Raw genomic sequence first — 15000 nt, forward strand, 5'->3', positions numbered from 1 at the left:
GTAACTGGCTCATTGATGACTTAGTACAAGCATAGCCATCTATGTGTAAAAACAATCAAACAAGTAACTCACAGTGGGCATAGCACGATGTACGCTTCATGCCCGTCAGCATTGGGTTAAGATTCACCTTCCATTTTGTCAAGTTTTCTAAGGAAGGAACAGAGAAATAAAATGCTGGCTTATTTGCAGTTGCAACACTAATTTTTGTGACCAGATCTGCAAAAGGCACTGCAATTTTCTAGCAGATGCTGAAGGCTAATAGGTGCTCAGTGTGTAAATTGAACATTGTAGGACAATTCTTAAGTTCAAAGTGCCAGCAAGACTTCTCATCTCCATAAACAATATATAGAGAGATATGTAATGTGGTTTCAAACAAAAGATATTAGATACATAATCTGTTTTAATTTTCTTGTTATTATTTTCAGACCTCATATTTTCTACCCTGATCTTTTGTAACCCTTTGCAGCCCAGTCATTAAATACAGGCAAAATGTGTATATTATTCCTAATGGAGTATTGCTGATATGCTGGTTAAACCAAAACTTCAACGAAAGGGTTGCTTTGTAGTAATTTGAAATATTATTTAAATAGGGCCTACTGTTATTGCTAACAAGAATGTGGATATTAGAATGCCAATTCCTTTCATATTATTTAATTTTGCATTTTGTCCTCAGAAACTCCTTGCCAGCATGAGTGTCTCTCTAGTTCGAGTAGCTGGCCCGGGCGAGGATGAGAGAATTATTGATCAGAGTAACTTCAAGATTCCTTTGACTCTTCCAGCTATACTAGGGAGAGGATCTTTATTGAAGGTAAATTTTATTGTAAACTCAAGAAAAGTGAAATCAGGTGAGGTCATTGACTCCTTTTTGGCTAAGTGCTTGTAAAGCCATCTATGTGCAGAGACATTTAAAAAAACAGTGCTACAGTGAACACTATGTTTCCAGCAACAGTGGGTTAACCTCCCCACTGTAACACAAGCATTGATTTTTTCACATTCATCCACTGTAATCACGAGACATATTGTATTAGCATAAACATGTTGATGCTGATGTTATGAATGAAAATTTAAGTTAATGAAACTTTTATTTTACGCATTAGTCTGAGAACGCCTTTAGACGCATATACCTTCATATATGGTTACAGTTGGGTTAGTCCAGCATAAGAATTTCTGTCTAAATTTAAACATTTATTTTAAACATTAGGGTTATTTCAAGTTAGATTGTGTTTAGGTTTAGGTGATTTAGGGTTGTTATAGTTTTTTTATTCTCAGATTGTTGAAAAATGAAAGAGAGAGGGGGTGGGAGGCACAAAGGTGTGGTTCCTTATAAAGAAACTTGTATCTAACAACACAAGAATAGTCGTAGTAGTTTGTAAAGCCTTGAAATACATATATATGTATATAAGTATTTATGTATATGTATGAGTATATAAAGCAAAATTTCCAAACTTCTATTGATACAATTAACACATAGTTAAGAGTTTTTACATTTCTTTAAATTTATAAGTGTTTGATAATTCCAGAATTACTATAACTATACATAAAGTAAGGAATATTCCCAGAAAGGTTGATTTCTTTTCAGAATTGTCTATATTATTTTGTTAAATATTTTATTACTTTATATTTATCATTTTTTCCTATAAGATTTCCTATGAGTGTGTTCAGGTTTTAAGAATGAAAAAAATTTCCTTTGCATTTTGTTATCTTCTAATATTTAAAACACATCTCTTACTATTTTGTTATCTTATCTGTCTGATGATTGCAAATTTTATGTATTTTCAGTGTGGCGAGAGAAAGCTGTCAAGACGCCATGCATGCCTTGACTGGGATGATGATGATCTTCTATTAACCTCAGTAAGTTGGACTGATGTCTTTTCTGTTAACCCAATGCCGCCGGGAAAATGCTGTGCTTGCTCTCTCTCTTTCTCTCTGTCTCTCTTTCTCTCTGTCTCTCTTTCTCTCTGTCTGTCTCTCTTTCTCTCTTTCTCTCTGTCTCTCTTTCTCTCTGTCTCTCTTTCTCTCTTTCTCTCTTTCTCTCTGTCTCTCTGTCTCTCTGTCTCTCTGTCTCTCTCTCTCTCTCTCTCTCTCTCTCTCTCTCTCTCTCTCTCTCTCTCTCTCTCTCTCTCTCTCTCTCTCTCTCTCTCTCTCTCTCTCTCTCTCTCTCTCTCTCTATGTCTCTCTTTGTGTGTGTGTGTGTGTGTGTGAAATGTCTTTGCACATAGATGGATCTGCTAGTGCTTAGCCACAAAGTCAGTTAGTAAACCTTGTGACCTTACCTAATTTCACCTTTCCTTGAATTAGTGCAAAAAAAGTTTTTTTTTACTATTGTTGTGAATATCAGTGGTGTTATTTTTATCATAGGCATTATAATTACTATAATGTTTTGAACATTAGTAACAGCAAAATAAGATAATGTAAAACATTTTCGTAAATCAAGGAAAAGGGTAAACAGGCAAGACAGGCAGTACTTGTAATTGGCTCATTGGTGACTTAGTACAAGTGTAGCCCTTTATGTGTAAAAACAATTAATAAAGTAAACTCACGGTGGGTATATTATGTATGTATATGCCATGCCCATTGTGTTTGGGTTAATTGGTTTGTAGATTTTACTTTGAAGCATGGAAAAATGATTGATTGTGAATGATGATAACAATTTTAAAGATGATGGTAATGGAAATTATTATATTGATAATCATATTGATGATGATGATACTAATAGCAGTAGATGATATGTTCAATAGCCAATTTACCAAAACCACAGACACATCAGAACCCAACCTATGTGTTAGTTGGAGGTGAAGAGAAGCAGTTGACGAGTGGCGATTCTGCCCAGCTCTCACATGGAGACCAGTTTGGGCTGATGCAGAATGGCTTTTGGTTCAGGTTAGTACTTACTGTTTCATGAGTGAAGAAGAAAAAAGAAAGAAATACATAGTGAAGACGATCAAAATGTTCACAATAGACGAATGTGTATCATCCTTTGCTTAACCCATTTAGCGTGGATGGCAAGACTAAAGTGCCATGACAACTGTAATAAAAGTTCATCCATTGGTATTACACATAGATGGCTCTACAAGTGCTTAGTCATCAAGGAGTCAGTTATAACTCTTACCTATCTCACCTGTTTATCCTTTCCCTTGATTTTTTAAAACTTAATTTATTTTATTTTATTGTTTTAAGTGTTATAAATATTTGGTTAATTTTCCAAATATGACAATCGGGTCTTCCCTTACAATATTTATATCATCAGATTTGTCCTCGTGTGATGAGAACGAATCTGATGATAATCTCCGTCGGATTCTCCAGCCGACAATCTTGATGTGATTTGATAAGTCCCGATAGCAGGGGAGGGCATGAAGTAGATCAGGGAAATTACGGGGTAAAACAGGCTTAAATAAGCAAAATAGAGAACAGAAATGTGCAAAACAAGCACAAAAAAACGCTTAAAATCGGCAAATGAAACTCTACGGACATTGCCGCCACATTTGAAAGTCAACGGACCGACGCGCCAATTTTCGAAAAACTCTACGGGAACCAAAGCAAAAAATCTACGGGATTTCACATGATCCAGATCCCCTGTGGTAATCGTACAATGCGTCCTAACCAATAAACCAACCTAACCTAACCCTGTGGGATTTATACACTATGATCTATATATTCCCTAGCCAGGGGGCTCTGCCCCCTGGACCCCCATAGTAATAAATGCGCCTAGCCAGGGGGCTTTGCCCCCTGGACCCCCTGTCAAATCTCCCGGTGAACACACGCATGCGCACAAGGTTATTGTTCAGAATAGCGTAAATAATTACCAAAAGACGTAAAAGAAGTATAATAAAGCTAGAAGAATGCATTACATACATGAAATCGGGAAAACAGATGCTAGTAATGACAAAATAAGCCTTCTCACAAGCGCATAGCAATACATGGACTACTTGATGGATCGCAGTAATGAGTTACGCGTCACATTTGTTATGATCCTCGCAAGGTAAACATGGAAGGGGACTTAGAAAATGAAGGGGCCATCTTCTGTCTTCTCTGTCCTGTATCTCCCTTATTTTAGATTTCCGAACCTATCACCATAGATGAAAAGTGTCTTACTTTTCGTCAAGGTATCCACTCCACACTTATTTTACTGTACTTTTTGTGTGACATGCGCGGAAAGTTTTCCAAATATTTTAATAACAATTTAATAATCATAAAATTAATGAGAATAATAGCAATGTCATTATTAATATTATTAGAAAAAAAACAACCTTTTACCACAAATTCAAGATGTGGGGAAATCAGGCACTGTCACAAGGGCCTACTGGTAGATACCCTGGTGGCTGAGCACAGGTGGAGCCATCTGTATGTAACAAACTTCACAAAAAAATACAGGGAACAGTACATAAACCAGTGGTCATTGGGTTAAGCAAATGTTCATGTAACTTGCAATCTGGCATGGCTTTGTGCTTCAAAATATTGATTTTGATACAATTGATTTATGTTCTTCTGTCTTAATTTCTAATTGTATACAGCAGATCAAGGTTAAAAGAAACCTGTTAAAATATTCATATAGCATCTTTTTAAATTATACTTTAGTAAAATTTTGCTCTACATCATTCTTTTCATAACTAAAATATTCACTACATTGTCCCAATTGCTCATAGAACACCAGAAATATCTACAGTTGTAATTATATCATCCAAGGGTCTGGAAAGTGATTGTTCATGTTTACTACCTCACACAAACAGGCTTAATCTCAGCAGTGTCAATGCAGAGACAGACAAGTCTCCCAGTGACACATCAGCAAACAAGAACACAAGCAAGGATGCTGATGAGGAAGAGGCAGCAGGCCAGAGTAAAGACATTGTAGAAAATGGTCAAGACGAAGCAGCTGAGTCCAGTTCAAAGACAGAGGAAAGCAATGGAATTAATAACAATTTGGAAGATAATGTCGCAAAGGAGAAGGAGGAAGAGGAAGAGGTAGAGAAAAGCAATAAAGATGAAGAAAAGGAAGCAGCAGAAACAGTAGAAAAAAAATCCAAGGATGTCCAAAATGGCTGCTCAGATCTCAAAGATTCAAATGGTTCAGAAGATGCCTCTCCACAAGGCAAAGTAGCTCAGGTAATTTTCATACTTTTAGAATACTTCTTAAATTTACACAGACTGTATGAAGCTCATGGACTTTTGTTTTCTCCCCAAGACAATCACTTTCTTTCTGTTTTTTTCAAGGACATACAGGCAGCAGTGTCTCCAAGAAAGAGGAATCTACCCTCATGGCTTTTAAAGGCCAGCACAAAGAAATCAGAGGAAAAGGAGACTGCCCAGACTACAAAGAGTACACATGGAGGTGACAAGAAGCGCACAACCAATGCAAAGCGCAAACAACCTGATGCTTCTGAAGATACACCATCAAAGGTACGCTGATTTTTTGCTTATCTGATTGATTCTGCTATGATTAAATGTCTGTTAATTTTTCTTTATAAAATAAGATAGATATGTATATTGTCTCCTGCATTATTTTTCTCTAGGTTAAAAGACAAGCTGTGGGTGATGAAGATACCACTCCAAAACAGAAAGCAAAATCACCTGCCAAACCAAAGCTGTCAAAGCTCCATGATGTGAGTGACGAAAGTAGTGATGACGGCCAGAGCAACCAGCAGAAGAGGACCAACCAGAGCACCCCAAGGAAAGGCAGAAAGCAGACCCCCAGTCCCAGAAAGAGTCCGGCAGCCAAGAAATCTCCTTTAAAGAATGCCGGCAGAAGTCTCCACGATATGAGTGATGAGAGTAGTGATGACGACGTAGAACAATCCAGTAATGTTGCTAAAAAGGAAAACAAAAGTCCTACTAACAAGAAGAAAGCCCCAAGTAAACAGTTGGAATCAGATGATGAAACACAAGGGACATCTACTGCAAATAGAGGAAAAGCAGCTGCAGCTACTCCATCACCAGTCAAAAGAAAGAAACGTGCCAGAAGGTCATGCCAATATGGGTCTAACTGTTATAGGTACGCTTATTGAAACACCTCTTTCTTTTTTAACATATATTTTGATTAACTGTTTAAGCAACTAATATAGCTCTTATTCATGCATTGGACTAAATATATTGTTAGCCATAGCTGTAATTGTTGCACAAGGCTTGCATCACAAACTGGATTTCTGATGCTTTTATTTTGTCTGTCAATAATTTAAGAGGTACATAAACACATGTAACCATTTCATCTCATTTTGAGTTTAGTTTAGCTCAAAATGTTGCAGTTTATTACCCTATTATTTTTGTGAGTCTTGTGAGTCTTGTGCATTTTATAAGAGGAGTATCCATCAACTGAGCATTTGCACTGTCTTGTGCAGAATATTAAGGGTATTATCCTCATGTTTTCCAGGATTTGATAAATTTTTTCACCCTGAACCTTTTTATACCTTCCTTTACTTGTTTCTATGGCCTGATCACATCATCTTGCTTCCATAATTTCTCTTATTGCCATTGTCTTCTCACTCCATTCTTTAGAACTGATAATAAGAACCAAGGAGTATATGATTGTCCTTTTTTTCCTTGCAGGAAGAACCCTAGCCACAGGGCACAGTTTGCTCACGTTGGAGACTCAGATTACCAGGAAGAAGAATCAGCATCAGAAGACCCAGATGACGACCGTCCTCAGTGCGAGCATGGAGTTGATTGTTACCGTACAAATAAAAAACACCGCAAAGAATATCGCCATAGCAGGGTTCCACAGCCCAAGAGAAGAGCTAAGTACAGAGGTTAGATACAAAATTGTCATTGTTTTGTATTTGCTTATATACTTTTTTAGGCTATTGGTAACCTGTTTATTCATTCATAATTATGGATTGTCTTTATTGGGTTATGGTGTTGAAATTATTTTTGGTTTTATTTGTTCAGCCTTTTGTTAACTGAAATAACAATGCTTGAGTATATTTTAGATTTATTTTTATCAATAAATTATGATATTAATGCTATGCTAATGGAAATAGTCCTGATAAATCTGTTATTATTTCAGCACAAAAAAAGAAGGCAGATGGGGAAAAGGACTCCGGAGATGAGTATGACTATGACGACCCCTTCCTGAATGACGAGAGCTCGGATGACTACGCCCCAACGGACTCAGACTCAGGACTCCCCAATCGAGGATGCAGAAGAAGAGGACAACACGAGTAGAATGTTGAAGGAGGCAAAGAAATTCATTAGAAAAAGGAGATGAAGATGATACTGTGTTTGTATCACCTTTTCTTTCATGTGAGAGCATTTGCTGCGGTGATTTGAGAGATTACCTTTGCAATGACTTTTGCAATATGACTTTAATAAGATGATTCTTATTAATTATGTCTGATTACATTTCTTATCAACTTTTATAAGATTTGTTTTTATTCATTTTCACTGAATTTTGCTGCCTTCAACTCTACTTTGTTTTGTTTTTTTAAGGAAAGAGACTTGGTGAATCGAATCTATGCCATTTAATGGATATCATTCTATTCATTTCAAAATTATTTAGCAGATTGAAGAATAATGCAGAACCTTTTTTGAACTAAAGCTGTGGAAAAGTGCTATGTAGTGACACTGTAAATGATACAAAATCACTCACCATATTCCATCTTTTTGCTGGTTGTTAGCTAGTTAGTCACTGTTTAATACCAGTTTTTCATCACATTTGTATTGAAAGAAACGTTTTGCATAAGTAGACTATGATAACTGAAGTACACATTTTGGTACCAGCATTTCTTGAAGAGGTGAGGAAGATGATGTAGTCAGCTTCATTTTCATTGACTTTAGTGTTTAAATTCAATTGTTCAACTAAATATTTCATACCTCACATGAAGGGTTGTACCACAAAATGTTACTTTATATTGTCATGTTGATGAAAGAGTACCTGTTGTACAGTATTATATACATACTATTAGATGTAACACCCCTGAGAGGAGCAGATAAGTTTTAATTGTGGATTTGGTTAACATGCTAGAAAATTGAAAGATGTGGAACAATCACTTTAAAATTACCTGTTGACTACATCATCTGGTCCAACTATTTTCAGCTTCCGATAGTTTGATACTCACTTTTATTCTTAAATTAACTTTTTTAAGGTCTGTCTGGATAGAACAGGAACTCACTTCATATTTAGAAGGAATAATGGATTTTGTTATTTTATGTGTTGTTAGTATTTGAGACTAAGTTAACAGTTCCATAAAGCAAAGAATCGTGTAAAAGGATTCATTCATTACTATTTTTGGCTCATGTTATTAGCATCCTTATTGAAAATACTTCATTATTAGTAATATTGCTGCAATATATATATATATTTTTATAATGTTAAAAAACACTCTATGAATCATTTAAAGACAAAGGAGTACAAACTCAAAAAATGTTGACAATGATTTGACGTGTACTGTCATATATTCGTGAATGGGTCACAGACGGTAGGGAAATTAACTGTGATAATAAGGAATTGGATCAGATATGCTTCTGCACTTTTTTTCTCCTTCTACCCCTTATTCCTTCAAAGTTAAATGTCTAAATTATAACTCAATTTTTAATGTAAGCCTTCATTGTAGTTTATGTGAAATATATAATTTTCATTATATGTCAGGTCAAAACTAGCACAGGTATAATGCAATACAAACCATGGTGATCCTACAGTTTGAGTAAATCAAGGGAATATAACAATTTTGATAGGTAGCAGTGCTAAGCATTTCAGTGTCATGAACTTTTTATATATTCTTCATTAATGATATGCTTGCTTCTGCAATATGAACTAAATTAAGCCTTTTATGTGTGTATGCATGCATGCAAGCACATGGGTATGAGTGCATATGTGTGTGTCTGATTTATAAGACTGCACTGTTAATGATATGATATTTCTAATTTTACATTTGATTTTGTATAAAACAACTATATGTATTTGTATAAGTTTGTATATAAAAATGTTTTATTCTATATATAAATGTTGATTTTCATTTAAGTCAAGGAATATAGTGTAGCTGCTATAGGAAACATACCCAGTGATATATTGTGTATATTATCCAGTAACGGAAATGTTTTTGAGGCCGCTATATAAAAGGGAAGTGATACTTAAAGAAACACAGATCGTAATTTAATAAGAGTTACTCAGTAGTACACAGTAGTTCTTTTCATATTCCATTTTTTTTTTTTTTTTCTCTCTCTTTTTTCTTAGGTGTAAAAATTGGTTTTATGTAAATTTTGTATTCATTTTTGTGTGATAATGACAATGCAGCAGGATTTGCAAAAATGAATTTTACCCATGAACCAAAAATATCTGCACAGCTGATCTGATAAATGATGTAACATTTTTTTTTATAATAAATTCCAAAATATCTGCTTTTGTTTATTATTACAGTGAAGTAATTGCTTACTCTTTAGCCTTGACATCCACAGACATTCAAAGTGCTCAGGTGAAAAAGAGGACTTTTTATACCTTGGCTTTTAAAGGCAGATATGAAGAAGACTGAAGGTTGACACTCAGGCACATCCCTCCTGTGTGCACATCCAAGCTCTCTTGATTGTAAATGCTGCTCATTAAAGAAATTGTTTGAGCTATTTATTATTTTGTGAGAACGAGATCTGTTTAAGTGGATTTTTTTTCTTTTTTCATTTTCTTTTTCTTTTTTCCTTTCTTTTTTCTTTTCTTTTCTTTCTTTTTTTTAACTTGTTAGTCAAAGATGTAAACACTTGATTTGTTATTTCTGGCTTTCTGGAATTGATGCTAATTGTCAACTTGAAGACTTCCAGTTCCTAAGAACTTATTTTAGTGAATATTCTCAACCCTTATTTATCTGCTTATTGATTACTTTGATTTACTACATTTTTATTGATTAGTAAAACCCCAAGTTTTGAAGTATTTACCACATATCATTTCATTTTCTTTTCCATATCAATCTGTTATGTGATTCAACTATTTTTAGAAGATACATATGCATACTAATTTGGTTGTTCTTATGTCCTTTCTCATAATTTAGAAACTGAGTGATTAAGCAAATAAAGAAAAAATCTGCTTTCTCGTACACTGACCCTTCGTAGCTTCTTCTCTAACTATATTTCCACTCTCGATTTATCAGCCTATCTATTCACACAAGATCTCGTATTTTTTTCTTGATTTCACTCCTTTGACATTTTCTATTTCATAATTAATATTTTATCATCTGTAGAAATATAGTAAATGTTTCATAAAGAGCATTACTGTTAATTATTGATCATTAGGTATTTGAGGCAGTTGGTGTCGTTGAGGAACAAACGAGTGTGTGCGCCTGCGTGCATGTGTGTGTGTGTGTGTGTGTGTGTGTGTGTGTGTGTGTGTGTGTGTGTGTGTGTGTGTGTGTGTGTGTGTGTGTGTGTGTGTGTGTGTGTGTGTGTGTGTGCGTGTGCATGTGCGTGTTTGCTGTGTGTGTGTGAGTGTGTGTGTATGTGTGTGTGTGTGTGTGTGTGTGTGTGTGTGTGTGTGTGTGTGTGTGTGTGTGTGTGTGTGTGCATGTGCATGTGCGTGTTTGCTGTGTGTGTGTGAGTGTGTGTGTATGTGTGTGCGTGTGTGTGTGTGCGTGTGTGTGTGTGTGTGTGTGTGTGTGTGTGTGTGTGTGTGTGTGTGTGTGTGTGTGTGTGTGTGTGTGTGTGTGTGTGTGTGTGTGTGTGTGTGTGTGTGTGTGTGTGTGTGCATGTGCGTGTGTATGAATGTGTGTGCGTGAATGTGTGTATGTGTGTGTCTGTTTCTATGTATGCCATTTTTATTTAAACGCAGTGAGATAATAATGACTAAAGGTATACAATATATAAGAAAACATTATTAAAAAAAACATTCATTGACATTATATTTTTTAAAAATACGTACATTCTATGAAAATGAACAATACTGCACTACAAATTTGTTTTGTCTTCCGATTGATTTTGATTAACACTACAAGTACAATATATGTTTCAACACAGGTACTAGGGAAATAAGGGAAAAGAGAATAAGAAGGAGTATTTGATACCTACACTTTTATAAGACAGATACTGAGTAGAAGGCAAGACGAATATTAAAGCATGTTTCCACTCACTGGGAAAAAAATATATAAAATCCGGAACCTAAAAGAATAATCATTTTATAAACCATGTTCTTTGTTCCAGATCCTTCTCTTTTGCACTTGCCTTCCGTCTGACTATGTACATAATGCCTCTTGCCTAATAAGGTACCAGAAACAGTGATAGATAAAGCTACCCACACGAACAAAAAATAAAAGATGTAAAGGCTGACACAGTTCAGTTACGTGTCATCTTTAATTATAAATGATATGATACAGCAGATTTTTTGAATGATTGTAGTTACTTAGATGAAAAAACAAAAATAATGAATATATATATACAAAAAATGGTGACATTTGGTATTTCTTCTGCCACGAGAAGGCTATGTTGAGGTAGCAAAGTACAGTATGTACATGTGCAATGTATATTATGTACAGTGTATAAAATGCTGCGTCTCCTCACTTACAAACGCGGTTTAAGAGAATGATTGCGACTGATGTAGAACTGACAACCTCACTGATATCCTTTTTTTATCTACTTCTACCAAAAAAACGGTTGCTAAGTTTTATCCTTAGGTATATTTGGTGTGCTGCTGCCTCTTTAATGCGGTACGTAGTTTTCAAGTGGCAAATCCTTTTACCAAACACACTATCACAGTCCTGATTAAGTTTAGTAATTTTTCATCGAACGCACGATTAGCCAATATTCCAGGCATTAAAACTGTGTAACGATTTTGCTTTCTGTGTCGGGATCAGGAGTAAAGGCATCGTTTGTATAAGCGATGTCGTGTTGTGGCTGAGTTGTCGTGGCGAAGTCGTCTTCTTCGAAGTCCTCATAAGGGTCTGGGCCAACTAACGACAGGATTACAGGGAGGAACACAAGGCCGTAGTAAAGGCCAAGGACAGACGCTGCTGTGAACACCTTGAAGAAAGTTATGAACACGTGAGAAGACGATCCGGCAAGAAGGATGAAAGATAAGAGCGTGGAGAAGCCTCCTTGTAAGACAGCAGGACCGACTCCTTCAAGGGCAGCTCTCGCCCTTTCCTTCTTGTCCTTGACGTTACGGATCGCCAGAAACGCGTGGGAGATGTGGGCTGCGTAATCGACGCTGAGACCGATGGCCAACACCAAAGCAATGCAGGACACTGTGTCGACTGTCAGCCCCCAGATCGCCATCGTGCCGGAAACCCCGACCACAGTGGCTGCCACACACGCCAGCACGAGCATTGCAGACCAGAAGGACGCCAGCAAGATGAGGGTAACCACACCTACCACTGCTGCTGCCAGGATCATATTCCTCCATAGCTCATGGCCTACCACCTCGTTGGTCTCCCAGATACTGTAGGCTTGTGCCCACGCAGCCTTGAAGCCTTGGATTGGCACTGATGCAATGACTGACTTGACGGCCTGAAGTGCGTGGGACTCCTCTTGAGAACTCTCCGTAGGAAGATGCATGAAAGATATCCTGAAGGACGTGACCGGTGGAGCAGGAGCACGACAGTCAAGATTCCCGTTTACCTTAAAGTCACTCCTATACGAAGCCCCTGACGAAGACTGGAGGAAAATCGAGAGCGTGTCTTGTAGTAGAGCATAATCTAAAGTCGAGTTCGTTAGTTCTGGTTTCTGAGCTATGTATCGGTCGAGAGCTGAGAACCAAGGGTCAATAGACTGGATCACTTCAGTATCCTTGAGGTCTTTTATCATTCTATTGAGTGCTGGAAGATCTCCTGGCAAGGTAACATTAGAAAAGTACAAATATCCAGCTTGGCCAGCTTCCGGGAAGTGTTTCCCGGCAACTTCAAAAGTTTCATGAAGGTAAGAAGTCTTAGGGATGAACCACTTGGCGTTGAATTCTTTGCGCAAGTTCATGGTCGACCAGATAGAGGAAGCCACAAGGGCACCCGTGCCGAGCAGGATAATAGCCCTCATAGGCGCCGAGAGAATAAACGGACAGAAGCCATGCTTGAATATGTCTGAAAGTAGGTCGCGCTTGCTGCATGCCCAGGGTTTCCAGTCCTTGTGAGTGATGCACCAAAAGAATCCATTTTTGTTTTCTTCCATCCTCCTCTCGTCTCGTACCAGCCAAGCCAAGAAGAACGTAGACTGAAGGATATATACAGCAAATATGCCTACAGCCGCATAAATGCAGAAAGATCGAAGGGCAGGCAGGTCAGTCGTAGCTCCCACGGCGAAAGCGGTGACATCGGTGAGAGAAGTAACCGTTATGGCGACGCCGGCGTGACGCATGGAGACTCCTGCGCGCTCCGTCAGCGTCGTGACGCCCTTCTTCCGACCCACCGACTCCCACGCCGCCATGATGACGAACATGTCGTCCACACCGAGTCCAATAAGGAGGATGGGCAAGATGGAATTCACAGGGCAGTAAGGAATGCCCATCAACGAACACAGGCCATAGGACACTGCTATAGCTTGCGCCACACTCACCATGCCCATGAAGGCCAGCATTGGCCTTTGCTGCACGAGGTTCCTCCGGCCGAGCGTCATGTTGACGAACATGCACATGAGAGAGAAGCCCAGCACAAGCCACTTCACGTCGCCCCAGATGTTCTCGTCACTCACTTTGCCGAAGCTGCTGGCCGACTGGGCGTAGGCGCGGATGTCCTTCGGGCGAGAGGAGTCGTTCAGGACCGTCTTGACCCACCTGTCCTCCCAGGCGAAGCCGTTGGCGTCCACCAGCTCGCCATTCCCCTGGTCCACGACGACGTTGCCAAGGACCACGTCCTCCTGGTCTACGGTGGTCACCCACGCGTGGATGGCGCCGCCCGCGGAGACGACCCTGCCCTCCTCGTCGTACGAGATGCTGCCCAGGTATTTGGTGAAGTTCACGCCGTAGCCGAACACTTCACTGATCTGCTTGGAGTTAATGTCCCCCAGGACCTGCTCGTCGGTGAGGCTCATGATGCGCTCCTCGTCCAGGCCCCACACCTCCAGGAGGCTCGTTTCAAGGCAGACCTTCGGCAGGCTGTCCATCGTGGCGCAGTAGTCCTCGCGCGACATGCTCAAGCTCATGTCGTAGTCGAGGAAATGGCCATTGTCTCGGCGTCGACGCGCGAGCACCCCGTACTCGTAGTCCCCGTAATCCTCCTCCAGGTACTCCTGCGTCGGGAGGGAGGGGACGCGCACGCAAAGGTTGTCCCACGACGTGCCGTTGGGACCCACGGCGATGTCGGCGACGCGGACGTGAAGGCGCCACATCTCCTGGATCCCTCGCGCCGTCAGGATGTTATCGGACTCCCAGAAGGCTACGTGACGACGGTATGTGTTTGGGAAGTTCTTGCTTTGCCAGTTCAGAACCTGGAAATGACGTAGAGGAACTGCTTTTAATAATTGTACAGAGGTATACATTTATACACCCATTTCTGCAACCATGTACACACACACAAATAAACATCATAAAAAGTTTTATTCTTCCGCCGTCCCGCTTCACGAAATCCGTCGTCCTTACCTTGATGAACTCGGAGTCCTGCGGGAGCCACAGACTGTACGGCCGAAGTTCAGTCACGAAGTAGAAACTGCCGAGGGAGCAGAGGGCGGAGAACACCATGCACAGGGCGGCGGTGGTGTGGGCGTTTGCAGCAACCCGACGCCCATGTCTCTCGAAGGCGCCCTCCATCCCCCTCGTCACGTACGCGCTGAGCCTCGTAAGGGCGGATCTGAAGGCAAAGAGATCTCTTGACTATCCTCTGAGTACGCCGTGATGTAAAGCAGAGCAAAGAGGTCTCTGAGTACCCTCTACGTATCCATGCATTCTGCTACTTTTGGTACTGCCTTGCGTTGATTTTGATTGGTAGTAGAGTAGCAAATACAGATAGAAATTTAGATGCATCATGATTATCACCATATGAGTGAACGGTTTGATTATGAGTGAACGGTTTGATACTGACATTTAAACAGACTAACAGATAGAACATATAAACAACTAAGCCCCATCCCTCCCCAAGAATTTGAAAAAAAAAAAAAAAAAAAAAAAAAAAAGATGAT

General features: G+C 39.2%; 2 protein-coding genes across 2 annotated transcripts in view; one reads left to right on the top strand and one right to left on the bottom strand.

Annotated features, from left to right (window-relative positions):
- The window catches only part of LOC125029679 (aprataxin and PNK-like factor), an 11060-nt gene extending 1738 nt beyond the window's left edge, over window positions 1-9322 (top strand). Inside the window, 9 exon segments of the mRNA XM_047619735.1 lie at window positions 674-808; window positions 1780-1851; window positions 2759-2880; window positions 4728-5100; window positions 5209-5394; window positions 5508-5986; window positions 6538-6737; window positions 6995-7121; window positions 7123-9322. Of these exon segments, the coding sequence (XP_047475691.1) occupies window positions 689-808; window positions 1780-1851; window positions 2759-2880; window positions 4728-5100; window positions 5209-5394; window positions 5508-5986; window positions 6538-6737; window positions 6995-7121; window positions 7123-7195 (1752 nt within the window). The 5' untranslated portion in view covers window positions 674-688 and the 3' untranslated portion in view covers window positions 7196-9322.
- A 1466-nt stretch (window positions 9323-10788) lies between these two features.
- LOC125029604 (patched domain-containing protein 3-like) overlaps window positions 10789-15000 on the bottom strand; it is a 13433-nt gene continuing 9221 nt past the window's right edge. The window contains exons 3-4 of the mRNA XM_047619582.1: window positions 14465-14672; window positions 10789-14313 (exon numbers count right to left, since the gene is read on the bottom strand). Of these exons, the coding sequence (XP_047475538.1) occupies window positions 11713-14313; window positions 14465-14672 (2809 nt within the window). The 3' untranslated portion in view covers window positions 10789-11712. The remainder of the gene's footprint in view (window positions 14314-14464; window positions 14673-15000) is intronic.

Source organism: Penaeus chinensis, chromosome 10 (genome assembly GCF_019202785.1).
Source record: "Penaeus chinensis breed Huanghai No. 1 chromosome 10, ASM1920278v2, whole genome shotgun sequence".
Taxonomy (NCBI): Eukaryota; Metazoa; Arthropoda; class Malacostraca; order Decapoda; family Penaeidae; genus Penaeus; species Penaeus chinensis.